Source organism: Mizuhopecten yessoensis, unplaced genomic scaffold (assembly GCF_002113885.1).
Source record: "Mizuhopecten yessoensis strain PY_sf001 unplaced genomic scaffold, ASM211388v2 scaffold6719, whole genome shotgun sequence".
Classification (NCBI taxonomy): Eukaryota; Metazoa; Mollusca; class Bivalvia; order Pectinida; family Pectinidae; genus Mizuhopecten; species Mizuhopecten yessoensis.
In genome coordinates this window covers 115293-129532 of record NW_018406690.1, presented here as the reverse complement: position 1 = coordinate 129532, position 14240 = coordinate 115293, and the positions used below count along the sequence as shown (strand labels likewise).

Genomic DNA, 14240 nt, shown 5'->3' with positions numbered 1-14240 from the left:
AAACCTGAAATCCAAAATCCAACTGGGACCAAAAACCATCAGGATGTGTAACAGGTGGTGGTGCTTTACTCTCGTCTGAAGTATTCCGTCTTTGCGTATTGCAGAGTTATCTTCTCTTGGGAGCAGGTATTGATTGTTACGTCACTTGTTTGTGATAGTAACGTCATCAGTTTTTGAGAAAACGACGTAATTTTCTCGCACAACCCAATGACGTAACAATCAATACCTGCTCCCAAGTGAAGATAACTCTGCAATACGCAAAGACGGAATTACAAAAAATGAGTTAAAACAATCTTTCTACTGCCTGCAGTGACTAGCAAGCAACTTCAGACATATATATACATTTTAAACCACTACGACATGTACCCACGTCAGCAATTTCTGTAGGCCCACCTTTCTAAATGAGGATAAACCAAAATAAGAAGATATAAATAATGTTCTGAGATCAGAGGGAACAACACCCAAATATAGAATGCAGACACTAAGATCGAACAGCCCTATACTTGTCTGTTTTATATTCTGTCTGCCTTAAGTCATTCAACCCTGAAGACACATTTGAACTCTTCCAATTCAAAGTTTGGAATAGTTCATCATGAAATTTCAGGGGTGAATGAGTTAAGGAGGCTTCAGCTCTTTGCTCCTCACTAAGGAAACAAGAGGGCCAAATTGGCATGTATTGGTCACATTTAATTGAATGGTGTTGTCAACATACAGTGTATCTCAAATTGGAGACATTTAAAAAGGTCAGGATTTGTTTTTTGAAATTGATAGTGAACAAGCTAACAAAAAGTCATGTCACTTATTAGTTCAGTACTTTACCAGTACATTTACACTACTTACTGGTTTGTAAACACACCGTTTACCTCACCAACTTATTTACATTGGTTTTTGTGTCAACAATATGTAGAAATGTTTTCATTCTGCATACAAAATACAAGTATAACCCCTGGAGTGTCAGTGGATTGTATCAAAACGGGGCCGATTCTGGATGAGCGTTCTATGCTGATTGTACAGCCCTTGATTTATCAAAATATTAATGCCTTTAACATAAGCAACAAATGTGTCAGACAAAACCAAACTAACTTTAACCAGTCAGTGACCTTAATAAGATTATAACTTAAATACATGTAACACTGAAAAGCTAAACTAAATACCCTGTCCCTACTTTGTAAAATTTCTCTATTATTTTTAACCTGAAACATGAAAACATCCTACAGCCTTCAGTGGGGAAAACGTAAAGGTCCCAACAATAGCGTTGAAAAGACACAGAATAAATAATACTGAAAATTCCTTTTGGAGTCCACTGATACATAAAATGTAAGTTATGAGGTACACAATAGGTGTGAAAATGAAATAGAACTGTGTATATAACATCAACAAGCTTAGAACAGCTTACTTTAAATAACTTGTAATTTACATGTATAACTTGAGTTTCGGAATATTCACTAAATCAAGCTGTTGTTGATTATATTTTCCCAATATTTTCTTATATTTGAAACACTGCACGTATCTAGCATGCTATTAAATTGATAACAATGTGTTTGCTTTATGTTATCATTATGCTAATATAGATATGAAATGATTAATGTACGGATGAGGAACTAAGGAGAATATAATTATATTTTTTCGATATTTTCTGGTTTTTTTGTTACATATTCCACCATAATGCACACACATGTTGATAAAAATGAAATGTCAGCAAACCAAAACATGACCTGGATATATATATGTTATTTATTTTGAGAATTCTTCAGTACAGCAAAGTTTGGCAGCAGAAAGTAAGTAGTGGATGTAAAATATTAACAGGCTACTAGTCTGCGATGTCATGAACAGTGACCTGTTATGACAGAAGAATAAAATCACTACAAAAGTGGTTGTGCCACCAAATCATTGACGAGACGTCTCCTGTCAATCTTATATTAGTCACAAGACATAATAAATAGAGTTCATTGGTGTAAAAACCACGTTACCAAACAATGAATGAAGTATTAATTCGCCTTGGTTTATACCTTACCAATGATATGTCGGTACTCGAGCACTACATGCAATAAAGCAATGCATGCTCTCTATTGATTTTCCACTCCAATTTTAAAGCAGCAGAAACGAGAACAAGACCTTGACATTGAAACACATGTCATACTCTTGAAATTGTTTCCCGTTATAATTACACAATATCTGTAGTGTGATGTTGAATCGAACCACATTTAAACTCTTCCAATTCAAAGTTTGGAAAATTTCATCATGATATTTCAGGGGTGAATGAGTTAAGGAGGCTTAAGCTCTTTGCTCATCACTAAGGAAACAAGAGGCCAAATTGGCGTGTATCCGTCACATTTTATTGAATGGTGTTGTCAACATACAGAGTATCTCAAATTGGAGACCTTTAAAAAGGTCAGGATTTGTTTTTTGAAATTGATAGTGAACAAGCTAACACTATATATTGGCTTAATTTTATAATTCCATGTGTTGGTTATGTATGGTCGTGAACTGCTTGTCAGATTGTTCAACTTCAACAAAAACTTATGTCACTTCTTAGTTCAGTATTTTACCAGTAATTAACACTACTTATAGGTTTGTAAACACACCGTTTACCTGACCAACTTATTTACATTGGTTTTTGTGTCAACAGTATGTAGAAATGTTTTCATTCTGCATTCAAAATACAAGTATAACCCCTGGAGTGTCAGTGGATTGTATCAAAACAGGGCCGATTCTGGATGAGCGTTCTATGCTGATTGTACAGCCCTCGATTTATCAAAATATTAATGCCTTTAACATAAGCAACAAATGTGTCAGACAAAACCAAACTAACTTTAACCGGTCAGTGACTTTAATGAGATTATAACTTAAATACATGTAACACTGAAAAGCTAAACTAAATACCCTGTCCCTACTTTGTAAAATTTCTCTATTATTTTTAACCTGAAACGTGAAAACATCCTACAGCCTTCAGTGGGGAAAACGTATAGGTCCCAACAATAGCGTTGAAAAGACACAGAATAAATAATAATGAAAATTCCTTTTGGAGTCCACCTGATACATAAAATGTAAGTTATGAGGTACACAATAGGTGTGAAAATGAAATAGAACTGTGTATATAACATCAACAAGCTTAGAACAGCTTACTTTAAATAACTTGTAATTTACATGTATAACTTGGGTTTCGGAATATTCACTAAATCAAGCTGTTGTTGATTAAATTTTCCCAATATTTTCTTATATTTGAAACACTGCACGTATCTAGCATGCTATAAAATTGTTAAAAATGTGTTTGCTTTATGTTATCATTATGCTAATATAGATATGAAATGATTAATGTACGGATGAGGAACTAAGGAGAATATAATTATATTTTTTCGATATTTTTTTTGTTTGTTACATATTCCACCATAATGCACACACATGTTTGATAAAAATGAAATGTCAGCAAATATGACCTGGATATATATATGTGTTATTTATTTTGAGAATTCTTCAGTACAGCAAAGTTTGGCAGCAGAAAGTAAGTAGTGGATGTAAAATATTACCAGGCTACTAGTCTGCGATGTCATGAACAGTGACTTGTTATTACAGAAGTATAAAATCACCACAAAAGTGGTTTTGCCACCAAATCATTGACGAGACGTCTCCTGTCAATCTTATATTAGTCACAAGACATAATAAATAGAGTTCATTGGTGTAAAAACCACAGTATCAAACAATGAATGAACTATTAATTCGCCTTGGTTTATACCTTACCAATAATATGTCAGTACTCGAGCACTACATGCAATAAAGCAATGCATGCTCTCTATTGATTTTCCACTCCAATTTTAAAGCGGCAGAAACGAGAACAAGACCTTGACACTGAAACACGTCATATCATACTCTTGAAATTATTTCCCATTATAATTACACAATATCTGAAGTGTCATGTTGAATCGAACCACAAGAATACTCAATGACCTTTGACCTCTACTACTGATATTGACATCAGGGTTTCGGTCATGAAAGTGATACAGACAACACTTTCTTAGGTAGTAAAAAGTTTCCTGTCAAAATAAATATCTTCATCATTGATCTTAATGATGCTGTCACGTACTGAACGGACAGTTGAAAGTTGAGGATGGAGAGACAACGCCATTGATAAAACCTTTAATATTCCACATGTGTACACATTTAAATGCCTACCTTGCAGTATATAGCAGACAGTCCCAGTGTGAACTAATCCATGTTAAAGCTTCATCATTTCCTACCAATAAACCGAGGCCTTGATCATGATGAACCATGAATTGATGGGTGACTGAAACTTTCCTTCATGCCAAATAAACAGAGAGCCTCTTTGTGTCGACTAATCATATATATACACCATACCTTCACAATGGCATGCTTGTACTTTCGTTTGACTCAGATCATTTCCGCATTGAAAGGCTATGCCTATGAATTTGTCACATACATTGGCACACTCACAAACATGCATATGTAAAGCCAATGTTGTGTTAATGATGATACATACTGACCTATAGCCAGGGGCAAGGATAAAGGTAAAAGTTTAATGGCAGTCTAATTTACATGAAGTCCTGAAATGTTATGCAGTACTTCACCTATACCATAATAACACAGGAACCCAAATGTTTGGGCAGTTCATCGAGAGAATTCTGGGACAAACAGTTACCCAGGAAACCAAAAATACATCAAATGGAAATGACCAAGTCACGACTGTTCTAACAGGAAACTGACCAGTGGAGGTCAGTTAATGACAGCGGACATCACTGGTCACAAAGATAAACACACCTTTGTGACACATGTGCGTAGACCTTCTGCCATGTCAATCGTAATTGATACGTATATATACACGGAGAATTTCAGACATACAAACACATCATAATTATAACTTAATACACTTAGAATTTCAGCAAAGAAAAGTACATATGGTGTTTGGTTATATACATAATATAAAGAGAAGTTAAGATATATGGTGTGTCTCGACACAAATTGAGGCATATAAGCAATTACATGATAGATAGGATTCTACTTTATGTCCGTCATAAATAACATGTTTATAAGAGCAACTAGGCGATACAATGTTATAATAGATATCGTTTTCTAGTGTTTGTCATAGATAACACATCCTTAAGGTAATGTGTATCCCTTAGGGCCAGGAATACGTGGTAGATGTCTTTCTATTTATCAGTGTCCATATTGCTATATATATATCATATTAACCTGCAATAAGCCCATGCCTGGTAATAAGCCTACCCATGTCAAATTCAGTAGAAATGCAACTTAATTGTCCTTCAATAAGCCCACCTCCTACTCTAAGTTACAGTCTAATTGTTGGCCCCATGGACTTATTGCAGGATAAATATTGTAGTTAAAGGGCCACACTTACAGAATATATTTTCTATACAGTTCTACTAGTTTAAAACTTGGAACCTTTTCACAGCAAATAATACCTTCAGGAGATCATATGTACAGAAAATGTAATTCTACTGTACATACCTGTCATACAAGAAATAACATGCATGTTATTATAAGGGAATATACAGTAGATTTTTTTCAACTTCATGCATGTTTGTGATTGTAAAATGGAAAACAGGAAGTTGAGAACATAATGCTGTTATCACCATTTTTAATCTTACATTTCACCTATTTTGGTTAAAATGACAAAATTTATCTCTTCTGTTAAAATAAATTTTGTTTTATTTCTTCATCTGTTACCTGACACGACAGTTGCATATTAAGAAACTGTTTTACCTTTTTAAATATAAAGATAAGTTTTATTTTCTTTACAGCAGTCATAAAACAAGTTATTTAAACGTATATATCAATCCGCCTTAATGTTGGCCCGGATGTTAGCGCACAGGGGCCTCAAAGTTGGAAGAAACAGAGAACCTGGAGAAAACCCACGAGGTGGGGCACATGTGGCCCCATATCTATATTCACGTCTGATTGGGGAATCGAACCCCAGCTACATTGATGAAAGGCAAGTGCGTCATTGACTGTGCCACACCTGCCCACACAATTTCTTAATTCTTTTATGTCGGCAACACCTACAGTAACGGGCATATTTTGTGTAATTTCACTCAAACATGTGACAGTAATACCTTTCTTCAAAGTATAAAGCATTTGTTCTTTATTTTCAACTTCTTGAAACAATTACGATATCACTTTAGTCATCTAAAAAATGTGCCATGATTTTAGAATGGGAAGCTAGCAATGACAACCATTTTTTCTGTCCTTTAAACTACATTTTTTCTAGATGTTCTATTTAAAAACAGTTTGATGATCTATCACATTTTTTATATTGTTCTTCTTGTATATCGACCTCATAAATTATTTTGAAAATAGATTGATAAATCAAAGAAAAATTGTCGAAGAAAATAGGATGATTTTCTACCTTGAAGCAAGCAAAGCCTTTGATAAAGAAAACCAAGTGAGCATTTTAAACACTTAAAAACATCTGTTTTCTAGTTGACCACTTTAACGCTTATAATGAGACATTAGTACCTAACACAAGTAACCCCTGGGGATCACTACAGGTGTGAAGGTAACTTACGGCAACAAACTGTCAATCTAAGGAGGCAGGTGCAGGTAGAGGGTAAAAAGTGAATGGGTAATGGTAGTTGTAATCTTACACCTCATTCTGGACATGTCACACGCTGTCGAAATCACACATGAGCTATCACAGGTAACAGTTTCACACACCAATTAGTTATCCTCACCATAAGTAATTAACACGATGTACGTTTTTACCCATGTATTTTGGCTTTCATATATATCATTATTCATATGGATTTATATTAGAATTTGATTGAAGTCCATAGAATTTGTTGTGATCGGTACGTAAATATTGTCACAACTACTTTGGGCCATTACACCGAAAATCTGTAACTTTGTATCAATTAAATACCCAGAAAGCCAATTTTGCCTATATGCCGGGCCGCAGCACCAGTCTGGCAACAGATCTTCAATAACAATACTGTCATGCGTGCTCTTACAAAATCTACATCAGTTGTCAATATCTGGCTTTATACATCTCTGGTTAAACATATTAAGGCTTTGCAAAGTGCTTATCATCAAAATCTTAATTATCCCTTTATGTTTGAGATTTCTACATAGAGTATTTATTTTTTCCGATAAATTCCTACAGTAGAAATATATTGTAATGGTGTACCTATATATAGCTAAGGCACCATGCCATTCTTAAATTATAAAAGTAAGGGATAAAGAGCCTAAAGCCATTTTGTTTTATTTCGGGCAGGAAGAATCGAAATAGGGACTAAATCAACGTCTGGATACCAATATGCCACCTGATATGATAATGTTATTATATGGTAAGTGGGCTATCTTTAACCACTACAACACCCAACTGTAAGGAACACCCAACTGTAAGGCTAAGTACAAGATGGCCTGAGAATATATATGTATTATGAATGGAATAGCCAATCTGTGACTTTATGAATATAAATTTTAAAAAGAACAGCAATCGTATACTGGGTATATAATTGTGTTTTCTTCAAAACAATGTTGTATTGTTTAATGTTTTAGTTTTCCAGTATGCCGCATGATGTGGGTACTTCCAATTTACAGAAAAGTTTCTCTTTGTCCAACTTTATCGTCCAGTTTTAACACAGGAGCCTGAAGTTCTGTCAAAAATTAATAATAACGGTAATACCCAAAAATACCTATAATATGCTTAAAAAATATTATATGTACTTTTTTTGTAAAACTTCAGGCTCCTGTGGTTGACAGACTAACCCATCAGTTTTCAACGTCAGGGGAGATAACTTTCGTATTTCATTCATTGCGAAACTGGAAAACATGAGACGTTAGTCCCTCTCGTGCATTATCCATGGTTTGGGATTAAAATTTGTACATACGATAACATTATTTTTAAATAACGAAAAAAGAAATATTCATCGGAACTTACCCCAAGCCTTGGTCTGAAATAGTGACTACAACTGGAAGCAAACGAAATGCCTCCTCTTCTTGCCAGGAACTGAGCAGGCACTTGAACATCCAGTGGTAATACAGGGATGGAATGCACGTTTAGGACACTCATGTCGCAAAGGTGCATCCTAGGTTGTGTGATTTCGTGACGAACACATCAACACTCATAGACGGGTACCGTCAGGGTACCTGTCAAAGCACACTTTCCTAGCCTATCATGGTCACGGAAGTACGCGGTGTCGGGGGAAATTCACGCCTAGAGACAATAGTATATTAAGGATCATTACCCTCTACATTATATCATAAATAACACATATAATACAAAAATGTATATTCAACGATCATGGTTTGATACTGTGAAGTAGTATATTCACGTGTACGCAGATAAACTGTTTATGAAGAAACAGTATCTGAACCACACGCAGTCAAGATCGCGGTAAACGTTACGTGTATTACAGACGATTCGTCCCAAAACCATCACGCCCAAAACCTTTTCGCCCCGAATTTGTTCACATTTCCACAGATCACAGTTCATTTAGTCCCAAGTTTAACAATCATATCGATCCAAAATTTCTTTTTCGTAACATGTACATATCGCCTCGAACGACATATTTAAACTCTGTGGTAACTCATGATTTTTTAAAACTGTTACTAATTCCTGGGGATTTTTCTGTTACGAATGCCTATGTTTGTAATGTATTCTTATGGCCCAAGTGTGTTACTTTGTTTTTTTAATTTGTTTATTTTTTTATTACCAATTTTCAATTTAAAAGTATACCACACCGTAACTTTACTAAAATGTTCCGGTTTTTAATCACCTTTGGTAGATAGGGTTCAGTAAATTCTTCTTTTTGTTCTTAATTTGTTTATTCCATCAGTGTACGTTCACGGGGTAATAAACCAATCGATATGGTTGCTTAATGTAAATAAATAAAATCTCAAACGAAACACTTTTATTTATGTAACCATGGACTTAGATCTAATCTAAGTCCGTGATGTAACTGACATCTTGTGGTAACATAACCATACACAGATTTTTTTTTTTAATTATGTCGACAAATGCATAATGTTTAAATGTGTGTAACAATGTCACATGTATGTTGTCACATGTCACTTGTCTTACCTTGTTACGTCCATATAAGGTAATTGTTCTAAATATAGGTGTTACCTCGTTTTCGTTAGTGGTCAGTCCAGTTGTCTTTGTTACATGTTTTGGTGCGGTTTTTAGTATTCATTCATAGACAGAGCTAAAGGGTGGGTGTAATTTATATCCAGAAGTTTGAGTCTTGAAGTCTTTCTCCAGATCTGGTATGTACATATATAGATGTGACAAAGTCTTCTTCTGTAATTGGTTTATGTTAATTTATTATATTAATGAGATTTTGGATAAAGTAGCATTAATTATACTGTGAAATTGTATACCTACTTTTTATAAAATAAGTAGAACGTACATGTATATTCAATCGATACATAGATAGCTCTTTTTAAAGTAATGTATATATATGTTTTTATCAACATGATGTAAATTGTGAAATTGTGATTTACATGTCTCTTTTACAGCGATGATAGTTTTCGATTGAGAACGGATACAGATCTTCATTCGTGTAAACCCCCGACCCATAGTTGGGGTAGGTATTTTAATATTGTATGTGATAATGTAAACAAGCACTAATTGATAAGGATAATTGTATTCAATATAATTATGTATAAGTAATTTCAACTATTGATATGATGAAGTCAGTCATTGTAAAGTTATTCCTATTTTGAATAACCTATTGTGTGTGAACGGATCAAATATGTATGCACCGAATGTACATGTTGGGAATTATATATGTGAGCGCTGTGTTTCATTATGTAATCAATTGTATTGTGTCTTTGTAAGTATTTTTTGTTATGTTCCACATATTGTGGGAATAAACCGGTAAACGAGAAATCTGCGTCGACCTTGACTTTTCATTCAACTTTACATGTGTACTGGTAGAGTGGAAAGTTAAATCATGCATCAATTTTGCTTCAAATCAACTTATAGAACATTAAATTATAAAATATATTAAACGGTAGTAACTCGCGGAAAAATTGAATGGACATATCAAAAAATAAATTACATACCACTCACGAAATGCATTAGTTTGGGGCGATGTAGCTTTTGGGGCGAAATTCATTTTCAGGGCTATGTTTTTTGGGGTTGAAATGGTTGGGGCAATATGAATCAAATTCTAGGGTGTTACGGCTTTGGGGCGAATGGTCTGACACGCATGTTGCTAAGTAAAGTAACAGACTATATGTGCCCCAACTTAACGGTGTCAGACGATTCACACGTTACAGTCAATGACGTTTCAGTTTTTACCGCAATCTTGACTGCATGTTGTTCTACGTTCCCTTCAAACCGCAAAAAGGGGAGAAGGTTTTTCCTGAGGACTTGAGGGAGGGGGAGCACCGACGATCTTGCTTCATTTTTTTTTATTATTGTTATCATTTTAATGCAGGGAGCAAGGGCATCGCGTACTTTCGTCACTGTTGTGATTACTACATCCACCAGTCAAGCATAGCGCTAACTACCAATAGGGAACCGTCGGCACTTTCCGTAAACGATTCTTGTTTACGGAAAGTGACGAACCGGTTCCCGATTGAATCGATAAAGGAAAACAGTTAGCGGTGCGTGGAACATTTGCACGAGATGTCCATTAATGCCCATTTAAAACCTACATGTCACTGACGTTTGGTGACTAGGTTTATTAATTTGCCTTCGATCTGTAGTAAGGCACAAGGGTATAAAGAATCTGAATCTGACTGAAACGAAAACCTTTACATAGGAAAATGACTAAATTCACAAGGCGATAAAGATAGTTAAAATTAGATCGCAGCCACCTACACTTGTATGAAAAGTTATAGTTGTGCCATTTCGTTGTTTTGCCTTTTTCGCCCTAAAAAGACGAGAATCAACAAATCTAAATTCTCATTATTTCGTCTTTTAAAAAAAAAAAAAATAACGAACCTTTCTTCTTATTCTTTTCGCCCCGAAAAGACGAAACGACGAGAACTAAAAGTTTCTAAATCACGACTTTTCGGGGCAAAAACACTAAACAACGAAACGGTACATATCAGCCTCAGTAAAAAATCAGTAGTTCTTCGAACAGGCCAGCTACACACGGAATTTGAAACTTGTCAATTACTTTTTATATGTCACGCTTTAGATTACGCTTTATTGTAAATTAGTCTACATATGATGTTTTCATGGTTATACAACCGAAACAGTTCAATTTATGACCAGTTTATTACCGCTGAATGCATTACTCAAAACCACACATGATATAGCTATTAACATTTTCTAACCGCAATATACATTACAGAAAATTGACGCAATAATAAATAATATACACCATTGATATAGCGCCCTATGTAGATAACCTAAAGCGCTTTACAGTACATAGATATACAATCAATACATTTAGCATATTTTGAGGAATTCACATGAGCTGCCTTATCAGACGCTAACTACTAGTCCTATGCCACCTGGCTAATACTTCCATATGTGTGTATGTCTGCGTATGTGCTGGAGTTGTATTGTGTTATGCCTATGCCACCTGGCTAATACCTCCATATGTGTGTATGTCTGCGTGTGTGCTGGAGTTGTATTGTGTTCTGTTTGTAGTGGGAGCGTGCTTCCAACGGTATCATTTATAGTGCCACCTCACTTGAATGCAACAGCACAGATACCGCAACATCCTACCCAGACCATTTTATACTCAACCTGGATTGTTGGAGTTGTGTGGGCAGGAGAAAGACACTTTCTATGAATATTCCATGCGTACGACGACTTCGGGGATCGAAACCCGGCCGCCTGCGTGGAAGGCCGGATTGTTAACCACTCCACTAATCCGCCCATAACACGTTGTCGATACATTTTACCGCTAAAAAACGAATATCCGAAGGTCCCAGTAAGCATGTCTTGTGTATTACAGCTATGTAACACTACATGCAGGTAAAGGAACTGAAAAACTGTGGATAAGATGTGGAAATAAACAGATGTTAAAGCGATACACGGGGTTTCATTGCAAAGGCTAGATGGCTTGACTTCAGGTTATGCAAAATATGTAGTAGCATTCGGGGAAGATACTTCTTAAAGAGTCAAATAATAAAATAAATTGAACTACTATGTGAACTATTTCATGCGATTTTACGATATTGGTAAAAAATGACTACACAGTACCGGTACAAAATCCTTTACAAAGAAAGAAGAAGAGATAACTATTAAAGTATGAAATATACGATGATGAAACGGACGTAACTGGCATATATGTAGACGAGACCGGGATACACATAGAATGGTAATATGTCTGAATGTAGTCATTACGATGTAATTGACTTAATTGTGTTTTCGTCTGTGTACAGCGAATAGATGTTGATTCATTGTCAGGTGTACGACAACCAGCATGTTAACAGTACGGCGGATAGCTTTACTAACATAACCATGATTAGAGCGAACATTTGTACTAGCTATGTTTTTATGTTGTTATAACATTGGAGTAACATACCAATGGTGTTGCTTTGTAACAACACTTTTGAATGATATCGTAAGGGAATGGGCAGTAAAGAATGTCGAAAGTCTTATGAATGTAGAGTTAAATAATGATAAGGATTACCCATTTTTCACATGCTATAACACAACGTAAGCTGTGACCTTGACAATAGCGATGGCGTGTTGGAAATTTAGCTGTGACCTTGACAATATGGATGGAGAGTTGAAACTTAAGCTGTGAACTTGACAATATGGGTGGAGAGTTGGTACTTTAACTGTGACATTGACAATAGAGGCGGAGAGTTAGAACTTTAACTGTGACCTTGACAATAGAGGCGGAGAGTTAGAACTTTAGCTGTGACCTTGACAATAGAGGTGGAGAGTTGAAACTTTATCTGTAACCTTGGCAATAGGGTGGAGAGTTGGAACTTAGGCGTAAGGTGACATACTCTTTCCCAGTCACAACATGATACATACACCTATTAATGTTAATATTCAAGGGGGAGGGGTTACACAAGACATTTTAATGATGATGCAGAGAAAATCTGCACTAATACCTAGATTTGCAAAGAAATAAACGATAGTTAAGTTTATGATATTATATCCTCAATTTATTCACAGTTATCTGTGAACAGCAAAGTGGTAAAGGCAACACAGACGTATGAAAGTGTAAACTATGGACAATGCTGGACCAAAACTGACCTTCTGTCCTAATGATAACACTGAGGGATGTCTGACTTCTCTTTTCTTACTTTGCAAACATTTTGCACATAATAGCCAAAATAGTGTACGAAGATCATTAACATTGTCACTATATTTGTGGAGATCCCGTTTTTTATATCACCTTTTTAGTGATTTTATCGTCTGTAGATATTAAAAATCCACAACTGACCGCATCAGCGAATAATTAACCAACACAACTGTCATTGTATCTTCGGCAAATCACAGCCAGTTTAGACAGGGATCCGGATAAGACAGGGACCGATTTAGACAGGTTATACTATATTATACAAATTACAAATTGGCTGTCCCCATGACAACACTGAGGGATGTCCGACTTCTCTTTTCTTACTTTGCTGTTCGTTCTTTTCAGGAGACAGCTGTGTCTCCCTCGGCAGCCATTGTTATAAGGCATGTTACGAAAACATTACACCCCATACACATAAACAAACAAATCAAGAATCCCGCCGCTCAAAGTTTTAGCCGCATATTTATTACTCATATGGCCAGCGTGCTTATGCAATCTAGCTGTGCTGTCTGCAATAATATTACGACAATCTGGCAAACATTTTGCACATATCAGTATAAGAAATATAACCAATAATAGCCAAAATAGCAAACGAAAATCATTAGCATTGTCACTATATTTGTGGAGACCCCGTTTTTTTAATATCACCTTTTTAGTGATTTTATTGTCTGTATATTCATTGCACCACAACTGATCGCCATCAGCAAATAATTAACCAACACAACTGTCATTGTCTCTTCTACAATTAGCAAATAACACTCTCCATCAATGATATGGTCCACAGTTTTTCGGAGTTCACTTGATTGACTATTGATGTATGGATTTGTGAAGATGTGTCTCGGTTTATGATTAATTGGACATTTCGAAAATGCACTTTCCGAAAAACCTAGAGCAATAATATTTGACTAAAAGCTTGCTGATAAAGGACAGTTTCTGTTTGTTGTTTTTTGGGGGTTTTTTCCCAATCAATTATGAAAAATACTTAAACGCCAAGTTTGTTGCAGATTGCTTGCATTGAATGCAAACAAAACATTGCGGACA

General features: G+C 35.4%; 1 protein-coding gene across 2 annotated transcripts in view; it reads right to left on the bottom strand.

Annotated features, from left to right (window-relative positions):
• LOC110452499 (high affinity cAMP-specific 3',5'-cyclic phosphodiesterase 7A-like) overlaps window positions 1–8160 on the bottom strand; it is a 63632-nt gene extending 55472 nt beyond the window's left edge. Inside the window, exon 1 of one of the 2 annotated variants that reach the window (XM_021501059.1) lies at window positions 7913–8160. In XM_021501059.1, coding sequence (XP_021356734.1) covers window positions 7913–8059 — 147 coding nt within the window. In that variant the 5' untranslated portion in view covers window positions 8060–8160. Of the gene's footprint in view, window positions 1–4170; window positions 4342–7912 lie in introns of those variants that run through there. The other variant, XM_021501063.1, reaches the window with a different exon arrangement.
• Window positions 8161–14240: the final 6080 nt, after the last annotated feature.